The following is a 21,698-nucleotide window of genomic DNA, read 5'->3' on the forward strand; positions in this document are numbered from 1 at the left end:
CTTGCATGGTAGCCTCCACCATCAGTGTGTGTGTGAATGAGACGACACTGTAAAGAGCTTGGAGTGCCGCTAAGGTAGGAAAGCGCTATATAAAATTGAGTCCATTTACCATTTATATGTAATTGATGCTATTGCTAGAGGTTTATGCAGACTTAGGTTTTGAGTCTAAAACTCCTTGGACCTTTAATGCACCCATCAGACACTGATAAAAGAGGTGGGGCTGGATCTCACTTTGCCAGTTAAAAATGTAACGTGGATATACTGAAGTATGAGGGAGTTGAGCTGCTGAGTGTTGCAGCTAGCAGACCACTGGGAAAGTAACTTGATGGAATCAACTGGATCATTGGATCAACTTCCTTTTAAGGATAAATCTGCCATTGTAAAATGTAGGCGTTATCAGCCTCTGGTGTATTGGCAGTGGAGAAGGGAAGTGTCTTTGGAAATGTCACATCTAAAATTTCTACATGTAATACAAATATGAAAACATTCTTCAAATGTCTAATACATGAAGACTACTTGAGGACATTTTCCTGCACTTTAGTGATTCTATCAAGGCAAATATTCATGACGAAGGTGCTGAAATGTCAACATGATCAATACATAAAAAACTGGGAAAAACCAATTGGTTTTGCACTGGGTTTATTTAATAAATCTAAAAATGAATAAAACTTTTGAAATAGTTGGCTAGTTTAACTTCTTTGGTAGACTTTCAACTTAGAAGTGCTAAACACCTAATACTGCTTTCTTTCGAGTACATTTACGTTTAAGGAGCCCAGCAATAACCCAGGATTTGAAATGTTATTCTACTTGTTCTCGGCAGAAGCAGAACTGCAAAGTATGGAACCTGCACTTTTACACCTGTCTGACAGTCTACAGCTTTTCAGTGAGGCAGCTATCTACAGAATGCCAAGAGCACGAGGACTCAAACACCACAGGAGCCAGATTCATATTGAAACATATCAGCTTGTCAGGAACCAATTTTATTAATATCATTAATAATGTGTCATCAGCATCATCAATGAAATGAGTTAGTCTGTTTAAAGCAGAATCAAGTGTGCATTCATTGCCCTTCTTTTCTTGATGAACACTTCAGTTCCACAAAGCGAGAAGAATAAGGAGGAAGGGGAGTGGGGGGTAGGGCAAGGTGGGGGTCATAGAGGGTGGGGACTGCAGTGAAGGAGGAAACGCAGGGAAAATGACGTCTGGCAGAGCAGGAATCTCCCCCTTCACTGGGATATGATTGGTTTTTCCCTTGTGCAAGAACAACAAAACAAAACAAAAAAAAATCAACAAAATTCAAAATGGTGCTCTAAAAACAAAGATGACAGAGGAAGAGGGGGATTTCTTGCTGGGATGTGGTGTTTGCTGTTGTGTCATTATTTTTTTTGTTCCAAAAAGCCACGTTAGGATTTGATGCAGTCGTCATCGTCAGAGGTCTGGCTGCTGCTACTGGTTTCGGACTCGGAGCCCTCCTCGACATGTGCCTCCGCCACACTCCTCCAGGGGGTGAAGTGGAGGGTCACACCCCGTGCCCTCGGGAGAACCCCATTCCTCTGCATGCCATTCCTTTTCAGCTGGATAAGTACAAAAAAAAAATAACTAAATAAGATCCCAGTTTTCTTTTACTCAACAACGATAAGCAAAGACAGAACCCTAACTCACCTGCTCAGTTTTAGTCTGGAACTCTCTCAGCTCATCCTCTGTCAGAGGCAGGAAGTTGTCATCATTTTCTGGATACTCCTGCCAGCCCATGGCCTTCAGCAACCTACACAAGCAGTTCCACTTAGTTACTCTAGGGCGTTTGTGCACATGTGTATAGTAAGTCGTTTATGGCATCTTGCCTGCGCTCTGCCTCCAGGGAGCTGGACAGGTGTTCGGTGTCGGAGTCACTAAGGGAGTAGGAGAGACCATTCTCGTGGCAGACTTCTTCGCTGTAGGCTTTGGGCTCTGGGGTGCTGCTTTCACCCTGCATATAATGCACACCAACAGTACACTTAATAATGCTGGCCTTTTTTGCAGTGCGCTTTATTCACTTAGTTTCAAACAACAGCAGTTTGTTCTCTATCTTCTTATCAATGAGATCATTGCAACAAATGGAGCTGTCCTGGATGGTAGTTTTACAAGGTGCTGCCTACCTCTCCTGATGTTCCTGGGCTGCTGCTTGTCATTAGCTCTCCGGTGCCCTCATCCTTCAGAGCTCGCAGGAACTCACTTTTACGGTCTGGACCACGGCGCATCAGCTTCAGCCTAGATGGGGCAATGTCTATGGGTGGAGTAGTGCTGGAAGGGTGCTGCTGAAAAGACAATCATGAGGAGGGGTCAAGTTAGTTCTGCTTCCTTGGCTGCTTAGACATTTAAGGGCTGTCCACACCAAGAATTAGATGAATGTGAGCATCTACACAGATAGTCAGGAAAACGGATTATTTGTTGCTAATGCATATTGTATGGAGAAATTAAAAGTATATAGTAACAATAATGTTTTTAAGACCAATTTTATTCATACTAAGTCAAAATCAGTTTAATTTCCTGATGATCATTAAAGAGACCCCATCAGTGTAAAGGGCCCTTTGTTTAGGTTGGTTAACATATTGTTTTTAAATGAGTAATTAGCAGGCTGATGTTACATTAAAACATTTAGTCAGTCTGAAACTGCCATTGGGGTACAGAAACTGAAGTATTCCTAACTCCCAGTATTGGAAAAAGCGCTGCGCACAGATGTCATGTTTCTGTGGCAACCATATTTTTATAACTTGTCTGAAGGACTAGCATTTGATCCATTTTTTTTCACCACGAGCATCAATCATACGAGGCTCTCCCATAGTTTCGATGGAGCATGACATGCCACTTCGACCTGCGTGTGGCTCGTTATTATAGTTATTGACTTGAATCTATTCATCTTATTTGAACTTATTTTGCATGCCCTCAGTTTTGATATTTCAACAACAACATGTCGATCCTCTGTATGTGCTACATGCGTGTTGGAATTGGCAATAAAGCAGACTGACTTTAAATTATGGCAGTGTTCCTACTGCTTGACAGCTGCAGAGCGAAGAGGAGGATGTGTTCTTGAGTGTCGTACAAGTTGTTAAAGAGCATGAACAGGAGGGAGACCCTGTAAATTTGAGTAAATTTCCAACAGCCAATGCCTCTACTATTTGTCAAATTTCTATGAACATGATCCCGACGATATCGTTCATCACTGTCATCATAGTTGTGTGTTGACTCCACCATCCGAGTAAGTATGATTTTTAAAACCATATTATTGGTGCTATAGTGTTTTATAGGTGGAAAGGCCTTAAGGGGCCTTTTCACATCAGTCTCAATCAATCAATCAATTCCTTTATTTGTCTCCGAGGAATCAGTCTAACAATGTCTAGCTGAATCCACTTTGCCCTCTTGTTGTGGTTTGTTTGTGTGTCACATCTTTAAATAAAGAGGACCAAAGACCACATCTTCAGTGTCTTGGTTACGAACAAACCGATACTGTTTATTTGTGGCTTGAATGTGATTCCGACTCTGTCAAACCCAATAGAGTAGTGTAGGAAGGAGTCAAGTTAGCACTGTTGAATGCCCAGTTCCATCGTCTCAGGGTCAGTTGGAATCTTAAATGGGTTTTCTGTTAAATGCCTGAAATAAGGGCTGTCAAGTGTGTCAGTAAAGAAATACCACACTTGTTAATTTTGAAGTGTTTGTGTCTTCAAAACTGCAGCTGCCAAGGAGCAGTAAACTTTGGCAGTTTGATGATTATTAAAGAACAAGTGGAATAAACCATCTGCACAACAACAATGTCTTGCTCCTGCCCCAGCCACAACTGACAAATATGCAGAGTGAACGCCTTCACAAAGTTTGGAGTGACCACATTTTGGGGACAACCACATCAACACAGGAGAAAGCTCTCACGTTTACGAAGTCACTGACAGATTCAGACCACAATAAACTATCAGTGTGAATACACCCTGTGAATACAACGATTCACTGATCAGTCTGCATGACCTACAAAAATTTGACAGCTGCTCGGCAGCAGGCAGCTATTTCTTGTTTGAAGAACCTGATTAAAAAGATGTCCAGGGAAGGAGATTAAATACAACTTTATACATACAATACAGAGTGACAATCAGAAGAGTTCAGAGATGATGGAACATTTTGCTACTGCAAATGTGCACATGAGAACGCATCTCAGTCAGCAATTACACACACACTGTAATTACTATGTTGAGATCAAACCTGCAATTTGCTTGCACAGGGATGGGACAGCTACACAAGTCAAGCGCAGACTTACAATATAAGTAGAAAGAGTTTGATGCAGTGTAACAGTGGAATTTCTGTGGAAGTCAATCTAAAATTTCTTGGGGAGAAAAAAACAGATTCCTGTTACAAGTCTTTTCTTGCTGTCCTTACCTCTTTCGGGGTGTTGTGCTGTGGCGCACTGACTGGGGTGCTGGGTTTGGCTGCAGAGACAGGGCTGGTAAAGACTGAATCTCGGACTGGCATGTGAAGGCCAGGCTTAGGGATCTCTCTACCACCAGATTTCCACTGGGTGCTCTTTAAAAACACAGTACATGATCATGTGTTAGTGAGAGGAAGAAACTTTCCAGACATGAATCATGTTAGCTATAACTGACCTTTGACTTAGGAGAGACAACTCAAACTGCCAAATTCATCAAACACATCACAGTGCCTCCTACCTTGGTGGGGGCCACAGCGGGCTTTGGGACCAGGTTCTTGTAGACACTGGAGCCTGCGATGGGAGCTTTGCTGCCATTGGTGGGCAAGGCACCAGCACTGGCGAATCCTGCAGAGAACGCTGTGCTCGGGTCCTCCTTGGAAACCTTCTTGATTACCAGCATTTTGGACACCATCTGTTTACCACTGGGGGGGTTTTCTGGAACATAATCAGGACAGGCATCATGTAATGCACTGAGCTGCTTCAACTGTTTAGCAGTTCAAACAACTGCTGAACTGATGTATTAATTCAAGAATAAACAATCCGTTTTGAAATGAGAACACTCACCCCACACTCCAGCGTGGGGGGCCACTACTCTCATCTGAGTCCCAGGCTTTCCAGTTGTTTCAGGGTTGAGGGAAGGCTACAAACACAACACAGACAAACTGAATCCAATGCTGCAACATACAGGACATTGAAAGAACATTCTTGCGTTTTTACTAAATGCAGTACACTCAACAGTAGAAACTAAAATATTTCTATTATCCAAGGTTGTTTTAACAATAACTACCAGGGAGAAAAAGTGAAACCAAAGGTGTCGGCTTCCTTTTAGAAGTGAGGTAAAATTCCCCTGATACTGAAACAACATGAGTAACCACAGAAATCCGGAGCCATTCTCATGGGTATGCCTAGTAGCTTGTGTCATTCATGTAGATGGGTTTTATTAATTTTTTGTAAGATTCAGAGAGAGAAAAGTTGAGATTAATCCACTGCAATATTCCCAGCTGATTTTGAGCCCTTGACCTCATAATCTATATTTTGATGGATTCATATTTTCTCTGACAAATCTCACAATGAAAATGCACCATGTTACTGGACACAGCTTGTAGCCCACAAATGCAGTCACTTTGAAAATGATTTGCAGGGCATCTCATTGTTATCTCCCACCAGTGGAGGCTTTTAGCTGCTTCTCCTGAGCAGACTGAAATCAAGCACATTCAACAGGATGACGCCAGACGGGGCTGAACAACTGGGGAGACAAACTCTAATTGTGATTTTTTCCAACAGATATTACGATTTTGATTTGATTTGTGATTTTTTTTCCCCTCCAAACTTCAGTTAAACAATCCCTGTGTAATATAATGTAATGGAGGTTTAACATATGATACCATCAAACTATTATCTGCTCTATATCGATGTTCACTGTCTTTGATAAAAGAAGGAAAATAAAAAGTTAAAAAAAAAGTCAAAACCATTTACAGGTAGAATGTAGAAAAATAGCAAATAAAACAAAGCCGGATGGCACAGAGGTGCAGTGGTTAGAACTGCTGCCTCACAGCAAGAAGGTTCCGGGTTCGAGCCCTGGATCTTTCTGTGTGAGTCTCCATGTTCTCCCTGTGCCCGCGTGGGTTCTCACTGGTACTCCAGCTTCCTCCCACAGTCCAAAGACATCAAGAGTGGACGAGGTTAATGACCATACTTGTGGCTGTGAGAACGAATGGTTGCCTATCAATAGAGGTGTGCAACACATTGATTAAATCGATAAATTCAATTTTACAGTTCAGGACGATGTGTTTTTACGATAATCTGTTTGTTATTATTTATTTTACACGCAAGCGTCAAAAGCGGAACTAATTCGGGTATGTTAGCGGGACGCACCCAAACGTTGTAGCTTCACAAAAATGGCAGCAACAGGGGTAAAGCTTGTACCAAAGTAAGGTGTTGCTACATCCGTAATATGGAATTGGTACAGGGTTGGGGTTTTTTGCGCCGAACAAACAAGTGCTCGCTGTAAGGTCAGTTCAAAAACTGTCGCAACCAAAAGAAGCAGCACGACAGCACCTAAAGTAGAGGCATGCAGCGGAGTGCTTTTTGTCATGATTTTGTTAGTTTTATCAAAAATGACACCTTTCAAACTTACAAGTTTGAAGGTGTACCTTGTTGTCGCCAGGTTGAAAATAGGATATAATAAAAAGATATACTTCAAAAAAAGCTTTCTAAAAGTCTTTACAATGGCATGGTCTGCCATCTCAACCACAAGCGTGTTTTTGGCTTGCTGGATTGCACTTTACCCTAAAGTAAGAATGTAGTTAAAACTTGTTTTGAGCCATTTATTTGTCACCTGTTGTTTGCTTTTGGGTAGGGCAGAGAAAAATCGATTCAAAAAAAATTGGAGATTTTATTTTTAGACCATATCGCCCAACTCTAGTCCATCTATAAGTGTTGGCCCCCTATGATGGACTGGCAACCTGTCCAAGGTGAACCCCGCCTCTTGCCTGAAGGCTGCAGGGATAGGCTCCAGCCCCCCCCCCCCCCCCGACCCTTAACAGGATAAGTGGTAGAAAATGGATGGATGGAATAAAATAAAGCTGATTGATGAGTTCATCTTCATTCTTGAATTTAACAAGCATTATTCCATTTTTAAATGACAGGATGGCTTCATGGTTGCCACAGTCTCAGTGCCTGATGACACCAAAAGTTATTTCTGTGTTTACAGCACTGTACCACATGTGGGTGACCAACGCTACTCACTGAAACACCTCATGAGCAGTCGCTGCGACTGATCTGCGTATCTATGTTTCACGACGTACTTGTGTCACTTTGGGCATTTTTCTCAGCCTCGTGTCCACCTCTTCCCTGCTCTCTCCCTGCATGCTGCAGCTACAGATTGAAGCCCTGAAGCTCTTGCCCCCACAGCTGGCTGCCTGGAGCAGCAGATCATTCAGAGCTGGTTTATCAAAAACCATAGAGAAAAACACATTCCATCCTTTATAACAGTGATAGTTTAATATCAAAGAGGAAGGTTCTAGGCCTGCTCTTCGTGTAAAGTGCCTTGAGATGGCTTTTGTTGTGATTTGGCGCTATATCAATAAAGATTGATTGATTGGATAAAGCAGGGAAATAATGAGCTATTATTTGAGTCTCCATTGTGTTGCATCTTCTCCTGCGGAAGCTGTGATTAATCAGTGGCTATTGTTGTTGTCTCAAATCAGGATTTAAATTCAAAATCGATTAATCCTAACGCCAAGTATTTCTTCTAAACGTTTATTATGTGAAGAATAAGTGAAGAAAACATGTGTCTTTTTCAGACACACATTGAGAAGAACTTCAACGTAGAAGTGAGCAGGCGCACCCGCGTGTGTGTTGTGTGTGTGCATGTGTGTGTGGCTGAGATGATATAGATGTTGCTACCAGGCTGCTTGTGCCACCAGCACTAGCACAAGATCAGTTAACACAGAGACTGATCAGTCCAATCAAGCTGAAAACATTAAGATTCCATTCCTAATTGATCAGGACATCTGCTCTAAATTTTGACGGACAAAGCAAGTATTCATAGATGACTGCGTTCTAAATCCTCTTTACCTGACACACAGTGGGGCAAACAAGTATTTGGCAGCCACCCATTCTGCAAGTTGTCCCACTTAAAAAGATGAGAAGTCTGTAATGTTCATCATAGGAACACTTCAACTGTTGGACAGAATGTAAAAAAAAAAAAAAAAAATCCAGGAAATCACACTGTATGATTTTCAAAGAACTTATTTGTATAATGGTGCAGAAAATAAGTATTTAGCACCTACAAACAAGCAAGAATTCTGGCCCTCACAGACCTGTTACTTCTTCATTGAGAAGCTCTTCTATCCTCCACTCGTTACCTGTATTAATAGACACCTGTCCACACTCAAACAGTCAGACTGCAACCTCTCCACCATGGCCAAGATCAAAGAGCTGTCTAAGGACACCAGGGACAAGACTGCACACCTGCACAAGACTGGGATGACTGCAATTATTAGAAAATGGAATAAATACAAGATCACCAACAATCTCCCTCAACCTGGGGCTCCAAGCAAGGTTTCACCTCATTGGGTACAAATGATCTTGAGAACGATGAGGAAAACAGCCCAGAACTACACAGGGGGAACTGGTCAATAACCTGAAGAGAGCTGGGACCACAGTAACAAAGGTTACTATTAGTAACGCATTACGTCGTCATGGATTAAAATCCTGCAGTGCTCGAACGGTCCCCCTGATTAGGCCAGCACATGTCCAGGCCCGTCTCAAGTTTTCCAGAGACCATCTGGATGATCCAAAGGAGGATTGGGACAATGTCATGTGGTCAGATGAGACCAAAATGGATCTCTTTGGTATAAACGCCACTCGCTGTCTTTGGAGGGGGAAGAATGCTGAGTTGCATCCCAAGAACACCATACCCACTGGGAAGCATGGGGGTGGAAACATTATGCTTTGGGGACAGGACGACTGATCCGTATTAAGGAAAGGATGAATGGGGCCATGTATCATGAGATTTTGGGGAAACACCACCATCCATCAGTGAGAGCATTGAGGATGAAATGCAGCTGGATCTTCCAGCATGACAATGATCCCAAACACACCGCCCGGGCAACGAAGGAGTGGCAACGTAAAAATGATTTCAAGGTTCTAGAGTGGCCTAGCTAGTCTTCGGACCTCGATCCAATAGAGAATCTGTGGAGGAGTTGAAAACAGCGACAGCCCCAAAACATCACAGCTCTTGAGAAGATCTGTATGGAAGAATGGGCCAAAATACCAGCTGGAGTGAGTGCAAACCTGGTGAAGACCTACAGGGAACGTTTGACCTCTGTCATTGCCAACCAGGGTTACGTTACTAAGTATTGAGGTGAACCTTTGATATCGATCAAATACTTATTTTCTGCAACTTTATACAAATAAATTGTTTGAAAATCATGCAATGCGATTTCCTGGATTATTTTTTTTTTTAACATTCTGACTCTCGCAGTTGAAGTGTTCCTATGATGAACATTACAGACCTCTCTCATCTTTTGAAGTGGGACAACTTGCAGAATTGGTGGCTGCCAAATACTTTTTTGCCCCACTGTAGCAACACAGGGTTGTCACTGAATAACCAGTCAGTAGCATGTCCAGAAAAAAAACAAAAAAAACAAAATTTGTGCGGGTAAGCTACTTACAAAATCCTCCTCCACAAACTTCAGCTTGTCGTCCTTGCCATCTTTGCGTTCCTCATTGGGGAACTTGTCCTGGTATGAGGCGCCCTTGCGGGGATGGAAGTTTCCATTGCGCTGCCGGTGCCCTCCCTGCCTGTCCCTGTCTCCCACTCCCCGTTTGGGGTGGCGTCCCTGGTGGTGGTGGCTTTCCTGGGCACCCCGCAGTGCTCCATGCCAGCTGGGTGTTTCCTTCCAACACGAGCTCCCTGCCAGCCCACCATGTCCTCCTTTGGCCACCCCTGAGTCCACCGAGTCATGCCTTAGAAGCAGAGAGGGCTGCTGCCATCCATCACCTCCAGAGAGAAGAGAATTACTGGATACAAAACAACTAGTATGTTTTAGCAAATGAAAAAGGCCAGTCTTTATCAGTGCTGAACAGCATACATGCCATAATTGGAAGAAGACCAATAAATCTGCTATATCAGAACGATTCCCTAAAATCACAGAATTCCTTAAATTACTACATTTGGAAAATTGTGTGGCTGCAAAGCTGATGAAAAGGCAAAGATGTTTAAGAAATGATAATGAAAAGAAGCATTTTCACTGACTTTGAAGATGATTGTGGTATTCTACAATTTTCTATAGCTAAATATGGATGTTAAGCAAATGTTTTATTACCAATTTAATCTATTTTTATTGAGAAGTTGAAGTTCTGGTCTTGGAATAATTTGCCTGTTGGACCTGAGCAAGTTCGACTCAGGAACTAAAGGGTAGAGCAAGACAAATGGCAGGTATTCTCAGCATCATTTTGTTAAAAACTGCAACAATGACTGGTATGCAGCTGCATATCTGGAATTCAATTAATGTGGTGAAACAGAACAGGAAACCTGTAGACTACAGGAATCAAAATCAGGTTTTAATCTTGGAAATTGTTAAAACAGTCATGTTCCATACAGCCTGCAATTAATGTCGAACAATGATGGGGCAGAGCCCTTGCAGGGGTACAGAACCAGAGGTCACCTTAAGTGGTTGTTTGGTTCAGTCAGTCGAACGTCATGATCAAACATCTGTTCAACAAACACTCGTCAGCAACAATCTCAAACTAAGTTTCAACAGCATTTTCATGGTACAGGCAAATGGCCCAAATTTCATTATTCCTCCAAGTGGAAACAATAGTTTACTTGTGATGGTGCTTTTAGGTGCTAAACATTAGCTATAAATTCTAAGTGTTAGATATTTATGGATGAATTAAGAGGTGAAAAAATGAGATGCATTGTCTGTTGCTACCAACTGGGTCAGTGTAATGCTCGTTGTTGGGAACTGAATTTCAACATGTAGACTGATGCTGTGGGTCCAGATCACTTGACATCTGCTTAAAACAGTACTACACATTTGCTGTCAAGATTGGTAGGTGTATGCGGTTCAAATAATACCAAATATTGATCTATTGATATTTCTTAGTATTTAAAAATAATAAAATGTATATTGCAGAGTTGCAGACATGTATGAATATGACAGTTTTTAAAACAGGGAACATTAAAAAAAAGTTTGTACATCTTTGAGTGGAAAACCGTCCAAACAAAAAACCATTTCAGCTCCACCAGCATAACAGTGAGCCTGTGACAGAACAAATGTCTAAAATGGCTAAAATCTTATGCTTACACAATGGATATAACTGAGACCCCAAATCACTATCATTAGAAGAACTGGCATCTCTGAGAAAAGGCTGAGGATTCATTCAAAACAAGATATTCCTGTATTTGGTATACCTAGCACAAAGTCTCCCACCGACCATCTTGCCAAAAGTTCATTCCACAAAAGGAATAAGCATTAGGGAATTCTTAATAAGATATTCTAAGGATGTTTCTAATCTACTGTGACAAACACAAGTAACAAATTCCTTTACAGAATACCCAAATTATGTTAGCAAATGTATGTAGTGAGTATGAAGTTGCTGGAAATGTAAGCAGGGATGTTCGTAGCTGTGACTGCAGCAGCACTTGGTCGCTGGGTCAAACAATCTCTCTGGTAGAAACCCTTTTTCAAAGTTGAATTGGTAAATACTAGATCTCTCTTGTTACCTGTTGGAGCCCGAAGGGACCCATTGTTAAAGAAGCCATCGGAGGAGTTGTGGCGGCGGCGGCTCACAGCAGTTCTTCCCTCTCTGTGGTGGTGGGGCTCACCTTGTTTTTCAAGGTTGGCAGCAGGGGACTATGGGACAGACAAGGGAAAAGTTGGAGACACATCAGGAAAGAACCCATCAGCAACAGAAAAAGAGAGCAATTAACTTCAAACCATTTTTAATGACTTGTGACTCGTGTTTATTAGGTGGGCAGCTGCATAGCAATTAATAATGATCCTCTTTAACAGCCTGATGTGTAAGTTAGGGCGCGTTTCCACCAGCTCGCTTCAGCTCGGGTCCGGTTGGTATGGCACTGGGTACCACGTCAGTGTGGGTGGACTCACTGGCTGAGAGTTCCCCGGTGTAATTTGTGTGCGACACAACAACAACAATGGATGACATGGAGGCAGCGTTATGCCTGCTGCTCGGTCTGTGTTTTTTCTTAAAATGAAAGTGAGGGACGACAGACAGGCAAGGCTTCAAGCAGCAAAAATGAACACCCAAGAAAAGTATAAAAGACTTTACCAAGCGATCGACCAGTATTTCGCAGAGGCCAAGATGATATGAAGTGGGCGACATAAGCGGGTAAGTTACCCAATCAGCACCTTGCTATGTGTTAATGTCACATTTTAGTCCCTGCTCGGCTCGCTTGGAATCCCAGTGGAGCAGGGACCAAAATGGTAACAGTTAGTTCCATGTTGGGGTCAGTGGAAACAGGGCCAAATCGACCCAACCCCATCCAACCCGAGCCAAATTGAGCTAGTGAAAATGCCCCCTAAGTAACAGGAAGTTGGTAAGTAACAACAGATTATAGAGCATACTAGGCTTGGGCCACTTAGAGGTCAATCACAACAATCCAATCATTCCTGTTTGGTCACTTACATCTACCCAACTCCGTCTGAAATTAAAATCAGCCATAACATCATTTTGACATAAGTATCCCGGTTTTGACTGTTTGGTTTTTTTTGACTATCCCATTTTTTGTGTGTGTGAATGTTACGATTTTTTTCATGATTCCAGAAACCTGGAAACCTGATTACAGAAAAGCTCTTTTCCCAGTTAGGCAAGGCAATTTTATTTGTAGAGCCCGTTTCCACAAACAGTTTGTCTCAAAGGGCTTCACATGGCATCATAACAACATCCTCTGCCCTCAGACCCTCACATCGACTGAGGAGAGACTCCATAGAAAAGCCTTTTAACAGGAAAAATCTGAGAAACCTCAGGGATGAAAAACCGGTTTCCTTACCTGGACAAATTCCCCCCCAAAAAAGCCCAAATGTGTAGCATGTGTACATCTTACCATGGATACCGAAAGGTGTCATGCAAACCAAAAATGGCAGCAGCAACAAGAACGTCTTACTGGAGCACTAACAAAATTATTCTACTACACGATTACAACCCTTTCCCGCCAGCTGTGACTGCTTATCTTCACCCATTGCTCCCTTGTTTTACACAATGGCAGGGAAAAGTCAAAAGTGAGGCCACGTTTAAAATCTCTTTTCGCTCTCTTCTTCCATTGCGAATGGAATGAGGTGAAGCCATTTCTGCAATATGTTGTTGGCATTTTATAGTGCTAAGCCCACAATCAATCAATGATTTAATTTTTTCAGATCTAAAAATTGCTGCACAGCACCTGCACAAATAAGATGCAGTTTCAGAAACCATGATACTAATTTTTATCATGTGTACAGGGACATTGACTTTCAGGTTTCTCTGTGCGCATGTTAACATGTAAACCAGGATATGGCTCATAGGTGGTGTACTTAACTCCATGTAAACACAGTCATTATCTAAATTTGATTTAGTATTTACAGCTTGGTTTGATTATAGAGTCTAACTAGCGTCTAAAATGAACTGGGGAAGCTCTCCTTATTGAATGTTTCTCTAAATTAGCTACAACTGGTGAAACAACAGTTCATAATCAACTTCTGTAAATCAGAATACGACAGTAACTGTAAACATACTACAAACTTTTTACAGGCAATAGTTTAATCACTGCCCCATTGATAATAATATACTGTATGTAAATATAGAACTACAAATTAAACATTCTTAAGTGCTTACTCTCTTCGGGGACAAGGACTAATAAAGCATGCCAGTGCTGACAGGCAAGTATTTGCTTGTAGACTTTTAGCAACAGTTACAATCAGGCTGCTAGCAAATCAGTTATAAAATCAATCAATTTAAACTATTAGCCTTCAGGGCCTCTAATGATATCTGCAAATTTAGTAACGTGATACCAAAGTTGACTAATTCAGTTCCTTATAATTAGATTACAGTCTCCATTTGGCTGTCACTGTTTAAAGAGGTGTGGACACATCTGAGATATATTGCCATGTCGACAAACACTCTTCTCAAAATGTAATCTTTTTTTTTTTTTAAAAGAAGCTTGCATCAATATAAAAAATAAACTGAGAGTCATTGAGAACTGAAAAGTGTAAGGCAAACTACCTCTGAGCTAGAAGATAATCAATCATATACCAGACCTGTAGAGTTGAAATGAAAATATAATCAGTTCCTTTCTACTTCCAAATAGTTTTCTGTTGGCCATGTTTTCCATTGATTTGTCATCTTGTGGGTGAACAGAAATCATCTGCATTTCTGACGGTAGTGATTGACTACATTTTGGACTTATAAATACCCTGCTATACTGGTCAAGCCTATTAGACTGCGATGAATATGATAATCCCAACAACACTACGAACTGTAGAGGAACTCTTACTTAACACCACAGATCCACTATACCTCTTATCCGTTAAAGGTCAAGTAGGGTACTGGAGCCTATACCGACTGACATTGGGTGAGAGGCAGGGTTCACCCTGGCCAGGTTGCCAGTCTGTCGCAGGGCCACCAGGAGCAATTAGGGGCTCAGTATCTTCCTCGCGGACAATTCGACATGGTCATGGAAGTGAGGATTGAACTAGTGACCCTTCGGTTGCTAGACGGCCACTCTACCTCTGAGCCATGCCCAACCCCCGCACACAGACTTTACACCATCTGCTATTTATTTTTCCAACATTGAGACACTATGTTGCAAAGGAAATAAAGAGTGGCCAGGCCAGGTATTGCAATTGAGGCGGGTCGTCATGGCAAAACAAACAAACCCTTGTATCAAAATTGACAATGAGCAGAATCATATTTGGTTTGAATATCTGAATGACTGAAATGTCCATATAACTCAGCAGTTAAGGAGTTTCAAAATCTGCATCACTTCATTGTAGTGGATGTACCCCCGTCCAGAAGACCAAAATCTTAAAGACTGATAAATTCTTGAATCTTTATTGAATTGCTGCTGCAAATTCAACTAATCCTCTATCTCTTCTAATTTTGTTATATCTCCTCCAAAGGGAAACAAATGTGTTATCATGGCCTTGTGAAATGTTACCACTAAAATCCATCCATTTTCAACAGCTTATAACTTCTCTTTCCCTTGCCACACTGACCAGCCCTGATAGAGGGATCCCAAGGCATTCCCAGACCAGCATGGAGATGTAGTCCCTACACCTAGTCCTTGATCTGCCACACTGATTCCTCCCAGCTGGGTGTGCCTGGAATACCTCCCTAGGGAGAAGTCCCGGTGGCATTCTGAGTCAATGCCTGAACCACCTCAACTGGCTCCTTTCGATGCAAAGGAGCAGTGACTACTCAAAGTCTATCATGGGTAACTGACTTCTTTACTTATACCTAAGGAAGACACCCGCCACCTTTCTAAGGAAATCAAATTCAGCAATCACGCATTCACAATCTCACTCTTTCACTCATGACCATAGGTGAGATTAGGAACAAAAATTTACCCATAGATCTAGAGCTGTGGCTTCTGGCGATGCAGCAACTCAAGACTGATACCGCTGATTCTCCAGCCCATCTCACACTCCATAGTTCCCTCACTCAAGAAAAGGACACCCACTTCTAAAATTACAAAGCATCTCTTGACTAGTCAGAGCCTTTCTTCCGTCGATGTTTTTCTAGTCAGTATGCACAACGTCTGTGTGACAGTCTTCTACATCATGTACATTTTTAGCCCCTGAAGATGACTTGCCACTGCTAACACACTAAGGTATTCACACACATTCACAAGATTTGTTTTCAGTTCCATGATTTGTTTCTTTCACTCACCATACTCCACCAAATGCATACTTAATATGGGCTAATGTTATATCATTGTGTTTTTCTAGGAGCATTAGCATTAATGTCAGGGGTAGAATAACGGGTTAGGGGCTGATTATCATGTTCCAGGAACAAAACATACACTTGAGTCAAATGCCACACTGAACATGCACACACACACACCTTGGCAGGCTGGGGTGTGGAGAAGTTAAGCCAGGCAGGGACAAAGTCATGCTGCGCCATTTAGGTCCAGTGTTTCCGGTCAGTGGATTGAGGCATCAAACCTCATGGCCAGGATCTAACAGATGAAAATAGACAGCAGAATTAAAAAATAAATAAATAAAATAAATAATAATAATAATATTCAGGTTCACAATACAGCAACATGAATTTGTGAAGTCCATCTATAATTTTGTGTCATCTTCAAAAGGTTATCTCCCATCAGTTATTTAGAAATTCACTGCACAAAAGCCTCCCACAAGACATGCCAAAAAGAGTCCTATTCTTAGCAAGAAACAACAAAGCCTGACTTGCTGCAGCTGTGCCTGTGAAGCTGTGAACTGGTTTACGGGCTGAATACAAGTCTTTCTATGACACACCATGTAGTTGAGTTCTCATGATCTAAGTACAATATGATGTAGAAAACGCACTTTCAAGATTTTTCTAAATTAACTTTCTAAGACCCTTTTGTGTGTATGGTGGGTAAGTAACCACCGCTTGCCATGAAATGCCAATGATTACCAGAATTTACTGTCAAGACTTGCAAGTACATCCATGTTTGTCCGAGCCCTATCATTCAGATGAATTGCAATATATTTACCCCAGAGTCTGTGGCTCTGAAGTCCTCTGCCTCCGCTCTCGGTCCAGCTGGGTTTGGTTCCTCAGGCCTGATGGCACTGATCAAGGACTGTGTGCACTGACAGACAGGGAGCAGCACGCCAACAACTACCTCTCTACCTCCGCCAGGACAGTGCAGTCCCTTTCCCCAACGGCAGATCCCTTCGTCCAGGGTGACACACTGGTCAATGGGTCAAAAGGGTGCAGGAATGGTCTAGAGTGGTGATCCAGAAAACTGGTTGAGCAGAGTGTAAGATTGGAAGTACTGTGGTCTCAGAGGGCAAGATTCCTTTGGATTCAGATCCCAAAGCAGTTCCTGAGTCAATAATGTCCCAAGTGTCACTGATTATAGTCCAAGTAACTTTGTGTGAGGGTGATTGACTTGTTTTCTACTGATTCATTCGAACAATGTCTCCTTTTAATTCAGGGTTAAGACTGAAAACTTGATTAAACTTCGTTGATTAGTAAATTAATTTATTTGACAGGTGATTTGTCCTGACAATGCTGGAGAGCCAGGTTACCTTACTATCAATATTAGGAAGCAGTCTGTGAAGGTAGTCTTCCCTGGAACAGGGACAGGGGTTTGTGTAGCACTTCCACTTTGACACCAGATGGAACGGAGCAAAACAGCCGTTGTCCTGCCACACTGCTGGCCAGTATGTTTCGGCGTCAATTCACCTTTTACCGAATCATTTTAAGATCTACTGAAGCATATGCAGAAAAGAAAAAAAATGAGTTCAGAGACAGTCTTTCGTTGGCAATGGAGGTCACTGAAAGCCACTGCTCACCTCATTAAACTGGTGAAAAGACTGTCTGAGTTTGAAGAAAATAATGCACGTAGATTAAAGTCACATGACAATGAGGGCAGTAAAAACCTCTGTTACATTGCCGTCATTTTTTTCTTTTAGTTAGTGAAATATAGACGCTGCTGGATGATGCATACTAATGCCGTTTTTGTCTCTGGTAGGTTCAGTTTCACATTTGTAAGATGCCCATTTAACTGTGTTAAGTTTTCTGGTGGAAGAGGGGACACAGGAAAGCACTGATTTCATAGATATGCAAGCTAAAAACTAAACAAAATCTCCCTTAAGTCAAGCAGTCTCATGTAATGATGGATTAGAGTCCCTTTGAAACGATTTATCTTTTCCAGAACAAAAATCTTCTCGGCTCAATCAGCTTCTTTTTCGTAGGGGGAAAAAATTGAGGGTTGAAAAAAAGCTGATGTCCAAAATTTATCAAGAGAATGTGGTAGAATGGGTTTTCCACACAGGACGTGTCAGAATGGTTTCCTTTTTCTTTCTGCACAGGAGCGGGACCTACAAACCAAAAAAAAAAGCAGTTAGTCAGATCAAATCCCTGAAAAGCTCACAATTCAAAAATAAATTTATCTACATGAAATGTACAGTTTAATAGGTATGCCTAAATAATAAATATGCAAGTAAGTGTGATGTTATTGAAGAGAGGAAACAAAACTTAAAGGACCGTCTGAATTATTGCAGAACAGACTTGTAAACCGAGAATATTATCAAATTATAATTTCCTCCATCTTAGTATCAAAAACATGTCATAATATGAGAAAGTCCATACCATACAATGGAATCGGCATCTGACACATCAAATACATTTTCAGAATCATGAGAGGAAAGTCATGACTAAGTGATCTCAGCACCATCTCCTGCTGAAAGCTGCCTCTTATGTAAAATTGTGTTGGCTTTAGCAAATGAAATATTAATACCCAAGTAAAAATAACCATGGCACTTTCTTTTCTCAGTACTTCTCCCGGACTGCTCTGCGCTCAAAAGGGATCTGATGTGGGTCCTTAATGTTTGATGAAATTGTTGTTTGCAATAGTAACATCGATCTCCAATCCTGATTGAGTGTGCGTTATAAAACTTTGAACGACACAAACGCTTTTGCACAAACCCAGCCAGAGCAGCCCCAGACTCGTTAGCGTATTCCCATTTAACTATTACGTAACAGCTCAACATCAATGAGTTTGCCACGGACACTGGCAAGAATGAGTATCGCGTTCATTTGTTAAGAGCAATGCAGGGATAAGTAAATGTACCACAAATACTGCGCAGATAGTAAAGTCCAGATATCACTAGAATACAACGTGGAATACCCCATGTGTCCACAATCTCTGCGGGGGACCAACTAAACAAATAGTGCATACACGTTACATGAAGCTAACAAGCCGAATAGCCTTACTGTTACGGGTTGTCTTTCATGATCATAATTTAAGACGCAGAGCAGCGACGGTATCCGCTTATCATACAGTGTTATCATATCTGTCGTAACTCTGTTGCTAACTAACTCCGTTTGCTTACCTAAGGTTAACGTTAGCCGAGCAATTGTTAGCTAATAGCTGGCGTTACTTAGCCTGTTAACTGGATCCCGAACACAGTTAAGTCAGTTGAAATGAATTAGAACAGTTACAGGTCCAAGTTGTAAGCACAAGAAGAAGTTAGAACGCATTTTACCTGTACACGTAGACTAAAATTGCTTATTTAAGCAGCTGTCACGAGCATACAATAGAGGTAAACAGACCTGCCTTCGTTGGAACAACACAGATTCAAAATGGCTACCTTAGCAGCGGCAGCACACATTCATCAGCTCGCTAAGTGCTAGCGAGCTAACTTGCTGTGTTTCATGACCATACCGTGTGCCTGCTTCTCCAACCAATGTAGCCTTCAATTGATCTGAAGGTACATGAAGTCTGCGATGAACAACGCGATGACACTCTGTCGCAACCAGAAAGCTCTAGTCGTGCATCTATTGCTGTTTGTTTGGGTTTTCGGAGCGCTTACCACTGGCGCTGGCACGGAGCGATTCGAACAGACTCCGTAATGCTGCATTCAACACCTAGTGTGATTATGCAACCTAGTGAGATTTCACGGTATTTACAAAAGTTAGACCGGCAAAAATTAATATTCTATGAAATTCCAGTCGGTATAAATGAAATAATAAGTTAATTTTGTCATTGAAAACGCAGTATTCATCAATAATTGGTACAACAGTAGAACACATTGCTGATAGTGTGTAATGTTTGAATTTGCTCTCTTGAACATTACTCCCCGCTATCGACAGCCATACCAGTCGAGAACAGAACTTGTCTTGTCCAGCTGGAGAGTAGTGGGAAAAGGCATTTAATCAACCACCGATAGGATGACAGCCATTGAATGACCCTTACTTTAGCTGTTCAGTTTTAACGTTCTTGTCTTTCGCGTGCATGCAGCTGATTAGCTTACGGTTTGTTGATAAACAAATAGAGATCAGCGTTTAGGTAACTCCACAACAGGTAACACCAGTTCTTCAAAGACAGTCACTCGGTATTGCATCAGGTTTGAGCAATGGGCCGTATAGGGTTAGCTCGTATTGTAATTGTTGTAGACTGACTGTTGTTGTTGGGCAGTGTCACTCTTTGGGCTTGTTAAGTGAGCAAATATGAGAGAAGTTAATTCAATTGCAACAAAAGTTTGAATATTGCATATCATATTCTTAAATTTTGATGGATGTCTTTTTGGGGGCTTTTTTTTCAGATTAAAAATGATAGGATTTCGAAGATGCATAATATCTGGGGTAAGATCATGAAGTCTTTGTCACAAGATAATACAGTGGTGCTGAATGTTCCAGTAGCCTGTGTATCACATTTCACATCTGTGTTTTCAGCATCTAGTATGGAGACATGTCCAGCAGGCAGCCTCAACAGCAAACTACACAACAAATGCTCAGCTGCTCTTTCACTCCCAAGCCTCTCATGTGTTCCTGCCATCCAGACTGACTTCCTCCAACAGCATCAGGGCCATCAGCTGGGCTGGGTCACGTCTCTACCAGAGCTCTTCACGGGGCATGTCAGATACTGACAAAGGAAACCCCAAAGAGGGTTTGAGTTTGAGGGCTATCACACAGGCTCCCAAACCAGCTATGTACCTTGGTTTCTGTGGACTCATCCCATTCCTGTCCAGCCCTCTCCTGATGGCTGTCACACAGTCCTTCTACCCTGAAGTGGCATATGCTCAACTGGTGTATGGAGCCTCCATAGTCTCGTTCCTTGGAGGGGCCCGCTGGGGGTTTGCCATCCCTGATCGTAGTCCTGCCCAACCTGACTGGATGAACTTGGGCAACAGCGTGGTGCCATCACTTTTAGCCTGGCTGGCACTGCTCTGCCGTGACAATTTTGTGGAGGGAGCCCTGGTGGTTATCATGGGATTGGCTTTGTCTCTGTGCTATGACCTGGTAATGCTGCCTGGCTACCCAGCATGGTTTAAAGCCATGAGAACTGTTCTCACTGTGGTTGCCACCATTTCAATGGTGGCCACACTGACACTAAAGAGGTTCTGCTCCAAGAGGAAGCTCAAAGAGATTCAGAACTGATCTGACAGTCTTGACTTAGACATGTACTAAGTAAAATTTGAATTGTCTGTCTGCTCTATTCGTAGTCTAGATTGATGCAGCAGCAAGATGTTGGTTACATGTCAATTATATGTTCCCCAGGGCTCATATAGTAATGGAAAAATCTTGAATTTTTTTTTTCAATTTCTTGTGAGTTGGAGTATAATTGGCTCAGATAAATAGAGAAATAGCTCTTTTGGTTAATATGAATTCAATTTAATACGTGTTTCTTGTATCAAACCATGTTGCCCGTCTCATATTATATTAAATTTACACTAGCATATTTCAAATTGTATTTCTCGGTATATTTTCATGTTTGAAATTTGAGAGAATGTATTGTCATGCTACTGTCGCCTCACAGCAAGAAGGTTCTGGGTTCGAGTCCCTGCTCCAGCACGGGATCTTTCTGTGTGGAGTCTGCATGTTCTCCCTGTTCCTGTGTGGGTTCTCTCTGGTACTCCAGCTTCCTCCCACAGTCCAAAGACATCAAGAGGGGACGAGGCTGATTGACACTCTAAATTGACCGTAGGTGTGACTGTGAGTGTGAATGTCTGTCTATATGTGAGGGACTGGTGACCTGTTTTCACCCAAAAGCCGCTGGGATAGGCTCCAGCCCCCCCCCCCCCCCCCCCTT

At 42.0% G+C, this 21,698-nt stretch overlaps 2 protein-coding genes across 13 annotated transcripts; one reads left to right on the plus strand and one right to left on the minus strand.

Annotated features, from left to right (window-relative positions):
• Positions 1-947: 947 nt before the first annotated feature.
• On the minus strand, positions 948-19,869 carry gpbp1l1 (GC-rich promoter binding protein 1-like 1). 11 transcript variants are annotated; one of them, XM_086203154.1, is made up of 13 exons: positions 19,332-19,526; positions 17,458-17,985; positions 16,653-17,370; positions 16,016-16,130; positions 11,685-11,814; positions 9,628-9,956; positions 5,012-5,087; positions 4,686-4,882; positions 4,399-4,542; positions 2,136-2,294; positions 1,842-1,966; positions 1,663-1,765; positions 948-1,574 (listed from the first exon to the last, which is right to left on the minus strand). In XM_086203154.1, exons 4-13 carry the CDS (start codon positions 16,073-16,075, stop codon positions 1,404-1,406), a joined length of 1,494 nt encoding a protein of 497 aa, XP_086059280.1. In that variant the 5' UTR covers positions 16,076-16,130; positions 16,653-17,370; positions 17,458-17,985; positions 19,332-19,526; the 3' UTR covers positions 948-1,403. The 11 variants fall into 11 exon arrangements, with proteins under 11 accessions (XP_086059280.1, XP_086059288.1, XP_086059287.1 ...); XM_086203162.1 differs by having other exon boundaries at positions 16,653-16,883; positions 17,196-17,985; XM_086203161.1 differs by having other exon boundaries at positions 16,653-16,883; positions 17,191-17,985.
• LOC147261213 (transmembrane protein 69-like) lies at positions 19,494-21,669 on the plus strand. Of its 2 annotated transcripts, none has more exons than XM_086203165.1 (3): positions 19,494-20,001; positions 20,212-20,251; positions 20,342-21,669. In XM_086203165.1, exons 2-3 carry the CDS (start codon positions 20,219-20,221, stop codon positions 21,044-21,046), a joined length of 738 nt encoding a protein of 245 aa, XP_086059291.1. In that variant the 5' UTR covers positions 19,494-20,001; positions 20,212-20,218; the 3' UTR covers positions 21,047-21,669. The 2 variants fall into 2 exon arrangements, with proteins under 2 accessions (XP_086059291.1, XP_086059290.1); XM_086203164.1 differs by having other exon boundaries at positions 19,499-19,970.
• Positions 21,670-21,698: the final 29 nt, after the last annotated feature.

The sequence above is a fragment of the Aulostomus chinensis genome, chromosome 5 (genome assembly GCF_037954235.1).
Source record: "Aulostomus chinensis isolate RoL2024-O1b breed Wild chromosome 5, RoL_Achi_v1.0, whole genome shotgun sequence".
NCBI classification, from domain to species: Eukaryota; Metazoa; Chordata; class Actinopteri; order Syngnathiformes; family Aulostomidae; genus Aulostomus; species Aulostomus chinensis.

Coding starts and splice junctions, on each gene's coding strand:
- gpbp1l1 (XM_086203156.1), bottom strand. CDS start 16,075: ATGGCGCAGCATGACTTTGTCCCTGCCTGGCTTAACTTCTCCACACCC. Junction 4,543..4,685: donor CCGCTGTGGCCCCCACCAAG/GTAGGAGGCACT, acceptor GTGTTTTTAAAG/AGCACCCAGTGGAAATCTGG. Junction 1,967..2,135: donor GCCCAGGAACATCAGGAGAG/GTAGGCAGCACC, acceptor CATTATATGCAG/GGTGAAAGCAGCACCCCAGA.
- LOC147261213 (XM_086203165.1), top strand. CDS start 20,219: ATGATAGGATTTCGAAGATGCATAATATCTGGG. Junction 20,252..20,341: donor GAAGATGCATAATATCTGGG/GTAAGATCATGA, acceptor CTGTGTTTTCAG/CATCTAGTATGGAGACATGT.